The 12,496-nt window shown below is 48.6% G+C and overlaps 1 protein-coding gene across 1 annotated transcript; it reads left to right on the top strand.

The window, feature by feature from the left end:
* The first annotated feature begins 8,054 nt into the window (after window positions 1–8,054).
* Window positions 8,055–11,365, top strand: DKK4 (dickkopf Wnt signaling pathway inhibitor 4). The gene is made up of 4 exons (XM_086380462.1): window positions 8,055–8,165; window positions 9,357–9,507; window positions 9,940–10,087; window positions 11,066–11,365. The coding sequence occupies exons 1-4, from the start codon at window positions 8,055–8,057 to the stop codon at window positions 11,316–11,318; spliced, it is 663 nt and encodes a 220-aa protein (XP_086236588.1). The 3' UTR covers window positions 11,319–11,365.
* The last annotated feature ends 1,131 nt before the right edge of the window (window positions 11,366–12,496 follow it).

The following is a 12,496-nucleotide window of genomic DNA, read 5'->3' as shown; positions in this document are numbered from 1 at the left end:
CCACTTGCTAGTAAAGCACTATCATCACTTTACACAAAGGATAAGTTAAGAAAAAGGACGGTGACATATTCCTATGTAACCTGAAAATAGGAAGAAGCAGCGTCCCTTTGGTGAATATATAGCTGTGTTTCAGGGAACTTGATGTTTTGGAGAATGGTCTTTGGTTAGTGAACTGTGGAGTGTGGTATGCAGGAAGGAATAAACTTGGGAGCCAGAACATTTGCGTTAAATCCGAGGTCTGCAACTCACTAGCTGTGTGACCTTGGGCAAGTTACCTGACCTCTCTGAGCCTTGGTGTCTTCATCTTTAAAATGGAGATTCCCCAGAAATAAACCATCTGGATGAGGCCTGCCCAAGGGGCCCCACCACATGGCTTTCTGTGGCCAAAGTTCTGAGGAGGCTTGGACGACTCCCAGGGTTCACCCCAGGCAGGAGACAGATCACACCCAGCGAGTCACAAACAACACAACTCCCAGGACGACAGAGAAGCCAGATGCAGACTCACCCTGAAGGGGTGCAGAGTCTGGACCCTGGGAAGGGATTCTACTACTTGGGATCCGTGGAGAGCACCCGAGGGAGGGTCAAGGCCCACAGCCTCTCCCCTCCAGTGGCGACTCTGTGTGCAGAGCTCAAGACAGCTTTATGGAGATGTAATTGACATGAAACACTGTGTAAGTTTCAGGCGTACAGTGTGATGGTTTGACACATACAGGTTAAGGAAGGAGTCCTTTAACTCCACATAATTATCATTTCGTTACTATCGTGAGAGCACTGATGCTCTGCTTTCACAGGAACTTTCCAGTTCACAGCACAGAACTGTTAACTGTAGTCACCAGAGCTATTCATTTTTTAAAATTTGCTTCTTTAGAATTGGGACTCCAGGCAGGTCTGGGGTCTCCTAATATCGTGGGGTTCACCCGCTACCTTTGAGGAAAAAGAATCAGATTCCAGTTAGGGTGCAGACCCCATCTCGTCCGCTGGATTCCCCTTTGTGTGCTCCTTCCCTGAAACAGGCGATGGGGTGTGTGTGGGCCACTGCTCAGGTCCACTCTGTCCTACAGAGTCACACACAATGGGTGGGGGGCTCGGTTCCACGCTCTCCCTTCACAACCCTCTGGCCTCCTACTTACAGAAGCCACAGAAAGACCCTGCGCTGGTCACACACCCCCAGCCCCACCCTGCATGGCAGAGGCCGCTCCTTGGCCTGGAGGGCTGGTCATCAGGCTACGGTGCCACCAGGCTTTGATGGCACAGGGGAGCAGAGGAGGAGTAAGTGGGTGAGTTACAGGGGTGCAGAAGGATGTGGCTGAGAGAGTGAAGAGCAAGGAGGAGAAAGAGAAAGACTCAAATGATGAAACCATGAGCGAAACGGCGTAGGAGAAGACAAGCTGAAAAGAATGGAAGTTGGTCTCCACTCAGTTCTTAGGTTTCTGTCCTCCTCCCTGCAGTGTATTTACTATTAAATTACAGTCAGTACAGTGAATAAAGGACTTCCTAGCTGGTTCAGTAGTAAACAATCTGTCTGCGTAGCAGAACACTTCAGTTTGATCCCTGGGTTGGGAAGATGCCCTGGAGAAGGCAATGGCAACCCACTCCATTATTCTTGCCTGGAGAATCCCATGGACAGAGGAGCCCAGTAGGCTACAGTCCACGGGGTTGCAAAGAGTTGACAACTACTTAGTGAACAATAAGAATAAAGCAAAGTGGACTGTGCAAAAAGGCCTTGCCAGAACAAAGAGGCTGAAAGGGACTTGTGATCCACTCTAGAACATAAGTGTATTTCAGTTGAAAAGGAAACCACCCAAGTCTCCTGCACTGATGAGTGCAGACTGCCGGGACCCTCAGTGGCATCAGCAAAAGGCCATCAGTTCCCTGAGTCAACTTAGTGCCAAGGCCTCGTCCCAGTGCCTGACTCCTGTCATGACCGAAGACAAGCGATGCTGTTTCCAGCTAACATGTATTGAGACCTGGGCAGCTTTTTAAACATCTTTCCTTGCCTTTTCACAGCAGCATCTGCTGTCACTACCCCCATGTCCGTGTCTTGTGTAACACGTGTGTCAGGATGCAGAGGAGAAAGAGCAATGCTGTGGTCTGAATGCTCGTGTGCCCAGATTCACGTGTTGCTATCTTAACTCCCAGTGTGATGGTATTGGATGTGGGAACCTCCCGAGGCGCTTGGTCTGGAGGTGGGGCCCTCGTGAATGGGATCAGCGCCCTCGTGAAAGAGCCCCCTGCAGAGCTCCTTGGCCCCTCCTTCACATGTGTGGAGAAGGTGACACAGAACCTGAGCACATGGGGACTCTGACCTCAGACCTCAGCTTGAATGCAAGCACCTGGTCCATGGGATTTTCATTACACAGAAGTATGGTGTGTGCCCAGGAATGGGGTAGGGCAGACAAGGCAGTTAGGATCCATGCATCACACTCAACATCGTCAAATTTCTTTTGCCCAAAGAAGACAGAGCACAACCTTGATTAAGCAAGCTAGGGGCCCCTGGTGCCATTCTCAGCTACATGTCTGCTGTGGGGTCAGGAGGGCTGAGGCTGTTGCTGCAGGAAAGGGAGGTCCTAACACCGTCTGACTGCACAACTTCGAAGGGGGACCACTCACATAGACACAGGTCGGGTCCAAGTGGTGCCCCCAGGGTGTGTGACATCACAGTCACCTCCCCCATCATCTACCTGCAAATTCCCCAAAACCTGGTCTCCAGGCCACAAGGAGCTGAGGCTGAGAGGCCCATGACCCAGCCAAGGCCACAAGATCGGTGATAGGCCAGACTCCATCTTCCTGACTGCATCCAGGCCATTTCCAGAAGTGGAACCACCCAAAGGGGCAAGACATCTGGTAGACCCAGTTCCTCGGGGGTCCCCTCCTGACCTCAGTGTTTACACGGCTGCAGTGATTACATGGATCCTGCAATCTTTGTCTCCCCTCATCAACCTGCCCCTCTCATCTTTCACTTATTGAACATTTCCTGTGAGATGCTGCCAAAGACCTGCTCGTTTCAGTTCCTTTGATTTTCTTTTAAGAGAAGCAGAATGTATGGAAATCAAACTGGCTTTGACACAGGAGCTATAACAAAACTTCGCTTTCCGAAGTGAATATAAATCACAGTGCTGTCTTTGACGTGAACTACAGCAGCTGTCACTGGAGGGCACAGGTGTCAGCTCCTACACACCAGCCTGCACCCCACTGCCCGGGCTGGGAATCATCCACAGGGGTGGCATCTCCCTCCTTGCTGAACCGGGGTGGGGGGGGTGTGGAATTTCTTTTCTAGAATTTTAATTTCCTCTGAGCTCAGTTGATACTCCCTAATCCCACCCTTCCTTTGGGCCAGGAGCTCCCTGAGGCATGAGGAGGACCAGCTCGGGTTGTCTGTTGGCCCACAGTCCTTGGCAGGGGCATCCAGGGGAAGGAGAGCATGTGAGGGCGTCCTCACGTGAGGGGCCAGGCTCCCAGCGTGGGGAGTGGGCTCTGCAGTGCTCTGCCATCTGCATCTGGGAACTCAGGGGCCCTGACCTACTGTTGCTGTTCAGTTGCTCAGTCGTGTCCGACTCTTTGCGACCCCATGGACCGCAGCACACCAGGCCTCCCTGTCCTTCACCATTTGAGTTTACCCAAACTCACGTCCATCGAGTCAGTGATGCCATCCAACCATCTCATCCTCTGTCGTCCCCTTCTCCTCCTGTCTTCAATCTTTCCCAGAATCAGGGTCTTTTCCAATGAGTTGGCTCTTGCCATCAGGTGGCCAAAGTAATGGAGCTTCAGCTTCAGCATCAGTCCTTCCATTGAACATTCAGGACTGATCTCCTTTAGGATGGACTGGTTGGATCTCCTTGCAATCCAAGGGACTCTCACAAGTCTTCTCCAACACCACAGTTCAAAAGCATCAATTCCTTTTCAGCAGAAACACTTCTGAAACCTTCCTCTCCCCTCTGCTCCTCCCTGGCATCCACTTCCGACTGCTCCATAATCTCTAAGCCGCAAGGACTGAGATCAGCCTGAGGGCGGTGAGCGCAGCCACTGGGCATCCTGGCTGAGGAACCCTGATTGCTATCCGCAAGCAGCCTCTGCAGATCTGGAAATACCCCAGGTCATCTTCCAGGGAGACTCTAGTATTTATGTCCTCAAAGTCGCTCTGGCCTTTGGGAGACCTAGAAATAACAATTGGTGGGGGGGTGGATTTTTCTTTGGTGCCTAGGATTACATTGAAGGCAGAAGGAGAAGAGGGCGACAGAAGATGAGATGGTGGGATGGCATCACCGATTCAATGGACATGAACTTGGGCAAGCTCCGGGAGATGGTGAGGGATGGGGAAGCCTGGCGTGCTACAGTCCGTGGGGTCGAGAAGAGTAGGACACGACCGAACTACTGAATAACAACAACAACCATTGTATTACACAAACTTCTGCTGAGCGCCACCGAGGAAGGGCCGTGTGGTGTGCTGGGTCCTGAGGTTTACGTGAGGATGGCCTGGGATAGAGCATCTGAGTGCCAGTTACTGCACCAGGCCCGCTACAGATAGTCATGCCCTGAACCCTCTGAAGTAGGACTTCCGGGGAGTCATGCCACTTTACGGTTGTGGAGATGCAGCCCAGAAAGGTGGAGTGTCTTGTTCAAAGTCACAGTAAATGCGTTTATTTATGCAGTCTTCCGTCACATAAAACAACGTATGGAGCTTCTATTATGTGCCAGGCCTTCAAAGCATGAGGATACAAAGATGATACCTTCGTCCCTCATTGTAGAGACAAACCAGTGTCCAATCACAATAGAGTTTTATAAACACTATGGTGGGCAGATGGATGCATCCAGGAGTCAGGGGCTCCAGGGAAGGCCTGTGTGGTGCTCCCATCAGGTCCACCTGACTCTGAAGCTCTCAGTCTTGCAAGGCTGAGAGAAAGTCAGACAGAGACAGAGAGGAGAAGACTGCTTTTCAGTCTTGTTGCCGGTTTGCAGCCTCCTGCGTCTGGTATGTCTGAATCCTCACGTCCTCTCGTCTGTGGGAGCGGCACTCCCGGAGGACACAAGGGCTAATCTTCTGTCTCCACGTTGGATACCCAGCAAAGCCTTGATGACTTGGATCACGGTGCTCCTGGCCTCTGTCCCACCACCCCCAACCCACTTTCCAACCCAAATTCCATCTACAGTGCATGACCATCTGTGCGTGGGCTTGGTTGCTTCAGTGTGTCTGACTCTTTGCGACCCCATGGACTGTAGCCCCCCAGGCTCCTCTGACCGTGAGAATCTCCAGGCAAGATTACTGGAGTGCGTTGCCATGCCCTTCTCCAGGGGAGCTTCCCAACCCAGGGATGGAACCCACTTCTCTTAGGTCTCCTGCTTTGACAGGTGGCTTCTTTACCCCTAGCACCACCTGGGAAGCCATAACCATCCACCTGCGCACAGAATTAGAAATGTCAGGGTGACCTGAACTCCTCCGTTTCATTCACATCAGGCGATGGGAGATCCACGCGCAGAATCCCATCCTCGGTGGTCCTCACTGTCAGCGCGTCGCCCCAGCACACTGGCCTTCCTCTTCGCCTCCTCCACCTCCTCTTCATTGGCCCCGCATTCACTTTCACCCACTGTAACCCTGGCTCCACACCGCTGCCAGCACTGCGCTCCTAAAAAGGATTTTAAATTAGATCCTGTCATTTTAAAGTTCAAATATCCCCAGTGACTTTCTCCTGCTTATGAAATAACGTCTTCTGGTTCCCTTTGCCTTTTATCAGTTCTTCACAATCTAGCCTTCTCTGGTCTCTCCACCATCTGCCCCAGTCACACAGACTCTCTAGAACTGATATGTGCCTTCCTGCCCCTGTACACACTTCACCGTCTGAGCCTGAGGCGAGATCATCCCCTGCTTCTTAACCTAGAGAACTCCTACTCTACCCACAAAACCCAGCTCAAATAATCCCTCCTCCAGAGGGCTAATCACAACCTCCTCTGTGATCCTCCAGCCCCACATTTCTGCCTTTTTGTTAGTGTTTGTCATAATATATAGAAATTCTCTCTACATATTTGTCTTCTGGACATTAACTCCTCACGGGCAAGGACCATTTTTAGCTTTTATTACCAACACCTAATCATAGGTTCTGCTGCATACAAAGTTCTCAGTGAATATTTGTGCCAGTCCTTTTTGTCTGTCTGTTTTGCCAGAGGCTTCTGCTGCCCTAAGATTCTCTCTTCAGTTAGGTAACAGGAAGCAGAGAAACCCAGCAAGGAACAAACCCTGGGGCTTTCTCCTTTATATTTGGTCATAATTGTCCAACTTTAAAATAAATTCTGTAATACATCTAGTCACCAGGCATATCCTACAATCAAAGGGTGTTTGATGTTGGTTTACATGAAAAAAGTAGTCCTTGCAGAAGAAATAGCTCCTCACTCCACACAACAGAGGCAGACATCCCAACACCAGGAAGAAAGCCAAATAACAGAGCCTCAGGTCGCCTGCCCCAGCTGCCGGGGCGCTGGGCAGCCTTTGAGGCTGAGAATGGTCCTCTGGCACAGAATATCCAGGTTCATCTCGACAACTGAGGTCAGTTGGTTCTGGAAGAAGACCCAGTGATACTAAGAATGACATTGATGGCATACAGAAAACACGTCGTTAGATTTTAAAGGGCACCTTACATCCCAGGTACTGGGATGAATTTACCCTGAGAACAAAGCCAACAGTAAAGGGATTTTTAGATCCAAATTCAGACTGTTCTACCCTTAAAGTACTTAGGCAGTGACAAAGTGTTGGTCACTCAGTCATGTCCAACTCTTTGCGACCCCATGGACTATAGCCGGCCAGGCTACTCAGTCCATGAAATTCTCCAGGAAAGAATACTGGAGTGGGTTGCCGTTCCCTTCTCCAGGGGATCTTTCTGACCCAGGGATTGAACCCGGTCTCCTGCATTGCAGGCAGATTCTTTACCGTCTGAGCTACCAGGAAGATAAGTGCATGTCTAAATTATTTGACTTAGGTAACAGTTTGACTGGAAAAAAAAAAACAGACAAAAGGGGATGAAGCAGAAGTTATAAAAATTTAAATTAGGAAAATTGAAAATGCATAAAATTCCCTCTGAAATCTGCTATATTGGAGACTGTTCTGCTTCAGTCAATTCACCATCATACAACACAAGTTAAATCCACTGCTCAATAAAATGCACCCAAACTTCCTATCAAGTTGTGTAAATCTATACATACAATGGGCTCTCTGGGGTTCTCATTAAAAGGACAATTTTCATAAATCTCATTATGTTCCTAATTAAATAATCCTAACTTCAAACAGTTCCATTTTCATCTTAAGGAGAATTATTTTCCAGTTGACATTTAGCCCCAACAGGTGCTGTTACATTCACAGCTCTTAAGCTGTTGGGTTCTTTACATCTGGATGCCAGAGCTAATCAGAGGCATCGTCCCTCGTTTCTACCTGAGCATAGTCTTCACTACCTGAGCATAGTTTAAAATGTCTCAGTACATTTGTAACTCATTAGTTTTTGGCATCCCGCGTAGCACATTGGCTAATAGGAGCCATTCTTTCTTGGGAGCACAATTAGCTGTGAAAATAGATCTTAGAGTGGACTCCCTCCTCCCCCACAGGATTATGGGAGGTAGGAAATGCAGGTGATTATTAGAGTTTGCCTTTGATACAGACATCCTGCTCCTCTGCTGGCCCTTTGAACTGACTTTGATAGGCCGTAATTAAGAGGGATTCAACCCCTGGAGGAGCAGCGGCTGCAGTCCTGTCTCTTGCTCCCACCTCGATTGAGTCCTCGTTTTGAACTACTGATCAAACAGATTGCAGGGATTTGTTCTAGCCTGTGTGGGGTAAGAAGGAAGGAAATGAAGGAGGAGGGAGCAGGGAGAAAGGAGAGGACGCATCTATAAATAGTTTAAGAGGGAACCTGTGGATCAGACCTCGCTTATCGCATTTCACACACCTTCCTCCCTTCTCTTTCAGAAAAAGCAGTTCCCAGCAACTTGCTGAGTTTCCATCTCGGCCAAAGCTCCACTGCGGGTGCAGAGCTGCCCAGCTTCAAGGAGGACGCAGGGAGGTCTGAGGGTCGAGGATGGTGGTGGTGGTCCTGCTGGGGCTCGGCTGGCTGTGCGCCCCCCTGGGAGCCCTAGTTCTGGATTCCAACTACATCAAGAGCTCTAGTGGTGCACAAAGGGCCCGGAAGGTAACGCCCCGAAAGGGAGGAGGGCTGGGTGCCGGGTTTGCATGAAGCATCACTCGGATCGGGGTCTGAAATGGTTCATCTCAACTAGCCTGGGAGCTGGAAAGGCTATGAGCTGGATTGAAGGCCTCCTGGGAGAATCCAGTCACCTTAGCATTAACTCACCCAAGAAGCCTAGTGGCTTTTCAGGGCACTGAGCTCTCAATTCGCCTATAAATCAGAGAGGAAGTGAACACCGAGAAGGCTGTGCCACATGCCAGGCCTCTGATACATAATACCTTGCTTCCTTATAGCTTCAGATAGTTGTCACGCCTCCTAACGACGGATGATGAAAATGCAACTCAGAGATGCTAAGGGATTTAACTAAGGCCACGCAGTCAGGGAATACGGGAGTTATTAGTTCAATGCTACGTGGCAAGGAGCACTGGCTTGTCACCGTCTCACTTCACAGAACTGTTTTATAGGAAATTTTCATATCTGTTTGAAAAAGCATCAGTTGTAGATGAGAAAAGCTGGTCTTTGGAATCTGTTGCTCTGCAAATGAGGCATCCCTAAGAATCAAGTGACTCGGGTGAGGTCCCCCGAGGGCTACTTGGCCAACGGTGACTGATGGGAGTTCAAAAGGTCAGCTATATAGAGCTGCCACAAACACCAACCTTCCATCTCATTAAACTGTAGCACAGTGTCAAGGGCTTCTAGCCACAGAGCAAGAATCTTGTAAACAGAGACTTCCCTGGTGGTGCAGTGGCTGGGACTCTGCACTCTCAAGGCAGGGGGCCTGGGTTCGAGTCCTGATCAGGGAACTAGATCCCACAGCGACAACTAAGGCCTGGTGCAGCCAAATAAACAAATAAATATATTTTTTTAAAAATCTCATAACCATCTCTACGACACATGGGAAAACATTTTCTTCCATTTTCACAAAGAACATAAAAATTAAATTCTGGGTTTAAAAGTAGGACAATTTTTCAAACACAAATAACCTTTGCAGCACATAGGTCTCTTTGTTCATGATTTGCTCTCCCCTTCGTGGGAGAAAACCAACTCTAGTGGAAAAAAATGAAGATGCTGCTAGAGGCTTGCAGCAACATTTCAAGGGCCTCAGCATTCGGCTTCCTCCACCTCCTGCCTGCAGTAAAGTCTGCTTACATCTCACTGGATTCTCTAGCCCTGTGAACAAATGTCCCTTCACAGGGTTCACAGTGCGTGTCTGACAAGGACTGCAGTGCTAGAAAATTCTGCCTCCAACGTTATGATGAGAAACCGTTCTGTGCCACCTGCCGTGGACCACGGAGGCGGTGCCAGCTTTCTACCATGTGCTGCCCGGGGACGCTCTGCATGAACAGTGAGTCGGCCCGGAGCTTGACAGGACTGCTGTGCTCCAACAAGGCGGAGACAGCACCTGGCTCTCTTGGACGACGATGTCCCATGACAGGCACTCTCTAAAGGCTTCCTGAAGTCATTCTTGAAGCGAATCTCCCCAGCTGCCTCTTTTCGATGCAGCAAAATAGTTCCTTTCCTGGCAACAACTCTTGCCAGCAATGTGGAGATGATTTTAAAGAAACGGTGCAAGTTGGAATCACTGTTTCTGCTTTGATTCAGTTACTTAACCCCCTTTCTTTGCCTTATGTGAGATATAAATATTTAGCGCACGTGTCCCAGAAACCTAGACAGTTACACAGAGACTGAAGGCAGAGGCCCTGCCAAACTCTCTGGCAGCCTGAGGATGCGCCTGCCCGTGGCTCTCGGCCTCTAACCCCGCCCGCTTGTCTCTCAGATTTCTGTACTCCAGTGGAACAGGCAGCCAAAGGGCCGGAGAAGGGGACGGACGACAAAGACGACATAGACACAGAAGAGACAATCGAGCACCCAATGCAGGGGAATTCAAATACTACAAAGCCACAACCCAGGAAGAGTAAGAGCAGCATTCTAAATATGAGTGTGTGTACATATATATATATATATATATATATAGGCTCCCATATATATATGGGTGGCTCAGTGGTAAAGAATGTGCCTGCCAATGCAGGAAATGTGGGTTTGATCCCTGGGTCAAGAAGATCCCTTGGAATAGGAGATGGCAACCCACTCTAGTATCCTTGCCTGGAAGATCCCATGGACAGAGGAGCCTGGCGGGCTGTACAGTCCATGGGGTCATGAAGTCAGACGTGACTGAGCAACTAACACACACATACCCCAATTAAAAAAAATACATCCAACAAATATAAGCCAATAAACTTGTTTAAAAAAAAAATACGAAAGAGATGAACACAGATGAAGTAACTTTTCATTCTCAAACAAAATACAAACTTCACTAAGAAGCTTTTTAAACAACTGTAATCTTAAAATCCAACGTTTGACAGAAAGCAGCTGGAATGTTTGAGGGTGAACTGGCTGCTCCTGGTGGTGTCTTTAGGTTAACTGGTCCCCGCGTAAGCAGTGGTCTCTTACCATGTCAGTACACATCCCTTTAATAAAACACTGATGGGTGATACTTACTTTGTCTCAAGACAGGAAATTCCATCTTTCTCTGACAGATGTTTTAACTTGGTTGTTGTCCAGTCGCCAAGTCACGTCTGACTCTTTCTCGATCCCATGGACTGCAGCACGCCAGGCTTCCCTGTCCCTCACCATCTCCTGGAGTTTGCCCAAGTTCACGTCCATTGAATCAGTGATGCCACCCAACCATCTCATCTTCTGCTGCCCTCTTCTCCTCCTGCTCTCAGCCTTCTCAGGCAGTATCTTCTGCTCGGGAGAGCTGTCCGTTTCACTGCTGCGCTCAGCCTTGGAGCCGGGCATGCTGCTCCAGCCTTACTTTGCCAGCTTATCCTCCCTGCCTTGCCTCACCCCAGTCACACCCCCACAAGCCACCCGCTTATCACTAAAGCCTGTGTCAATCTTGTTACAGGACATAGGGGAGAAAGATGTCTCAGAGATTTCAACTGCGGGCCTGGACTTTGCTGCGCTCATCATTATCGGACCAAAATCTGTAAACCGGTGCTCCTGGAGGGACACGTCTGCTCCAGGAGGGGTCACAACAACACGCATGTTGTGGATATCTTCCAGCGCTGTCACTGTGCGCCCGGGCTAGTGTGTCAGAGTCAGGCGGCTCAAGATCCAGTACACACACAGTTGCACGTGTGCCAGAAGGCCTAACGGCTGCAGGTCTAATCCAGCAGAAGTCTCAGGCATGCGCTCACACATCTTCCCATCTTCCCATCTACACATCTTAAAATCCAATCTTGTAGTCAGTGAAACAAACTGAGCTGGAGAAGCTGTCTTGTGATGAATAGAAACTAGTTTGGCTTTTTGTCTGTTTCCGCAGAAAAGTGGACATGATTCTAGAACAAATTTAGGTTCATCTAGTGATTCAGTTAGTTCAAATAAATCTTTTAAGTACTTTCTGGTGCAGTTCTGATACCTGACGGGAATTGGGCGGGGAGGCAGAGTGACAGTTTATCTGTTGTTAAATTAGCTTACCAGGGAAATTTTCCTTAAAACCCCTACTGTTCATAATCCTTCATTTCTTGGAAGGGAAATGCCGTCTCGCTACAACAACAGAAACTTGGTTAATAAAGACGTAAGATTGAAAAGCTAATAGCCTATGTTGGTATAACCCACTGCAAGTTCCAAAGCACCTTTCCATTACTTTGTTCTCAACAGCCTTACTACTTAAGAACTTTTCATATTTCTGTATTGATATAATTTCTGTATTTCAAAGCTTGGGCTTTCAAGGAGTGCCTGACCATCTGTACTCAAAAGTTACACTGGAGGAAAACAAGGGGAAAAAAGTGAAATCTTGTCTATTTGAAGTTTAAATGGTCATATTTGATACAAATGGGTGCATGTTGGAAAAGAACCTGATGCAGGGAAAGATTAAAGGCAGGAGAAGGGGGTGACAGAGGACGAGATGGTTGGATGGCGTCACCGACGCAATGGACGTGAGTTTGCGCAAGCTCCGGGAAACAGTGAAGGACGGGGCAGCCTGGTGCGCTGCCGTCCACGGGTCACAGAGAGTCGGACACGACTGAGTGACCGGAATGAACTTAATTAGGGAAGTTCTTTCTGGTGGATTACAATCAATTGCTACAGATTTCATTTAAGAGATAAACCACACATCTGTTCTTTAGTTTATAAGTATTTATAACAAAATCAAATATGGGTCAAGCAAAGAAAAAAGTTAAATTTATGAAGTTCTCTAATCTCTAAAAAAGCCTGAACCCTCTTCCAGAGGCTGGCCCCTGGGTGCACCTTAACTAATTTATAATCAGTAAACAGGAGGAAAGGTAATGAGGTAATGTAGTTTATAACATAAGGGCAGGAAATGAGAAAAT

Source organism: Bos grunniens, chromosome 27 (assembly GCF_055505025.1).
Source record: "Bos grunniens cultivar Pamir isolate PY7600 chromosome 27, Bosgru_T2T1.0, whole genome shotgun sequence".
NCBI lineage: Eukaryota > Metazoa > Chordata > Mammalia > Artiodactyla > Bovidae > Bos > Bos grunniens.
The sequence above is the reverse complement of the archived record's forward strand: the minus strand, read 5'-3'. Positions and strand labels throughout refer to the sequence as shown.

Coding starts and splice junctions, on each gene's coding strand:
- DKK4 (XM_086380462.1), top strand. CDS start 8,055: ATGGTGGTGGTGGTCCTGCTGGGGCTCGGCTGGCTGTGCGCCCCCCTG. Junction 8,166..9,356: donor GTGCACAAAGGGCCCGGAAG/GTAACGCCCCGA, acceptor GTCCCTTCACAG/GGTTCACAGTGCGTGTCTGA. Junction 9,508..9,939: donor GGGGACGCTCTGCATGAACA/GTGAGTCGGCCC, acceptor CTTGTCTCTCAG/ATTTCTGTACTCCAGTGGAA.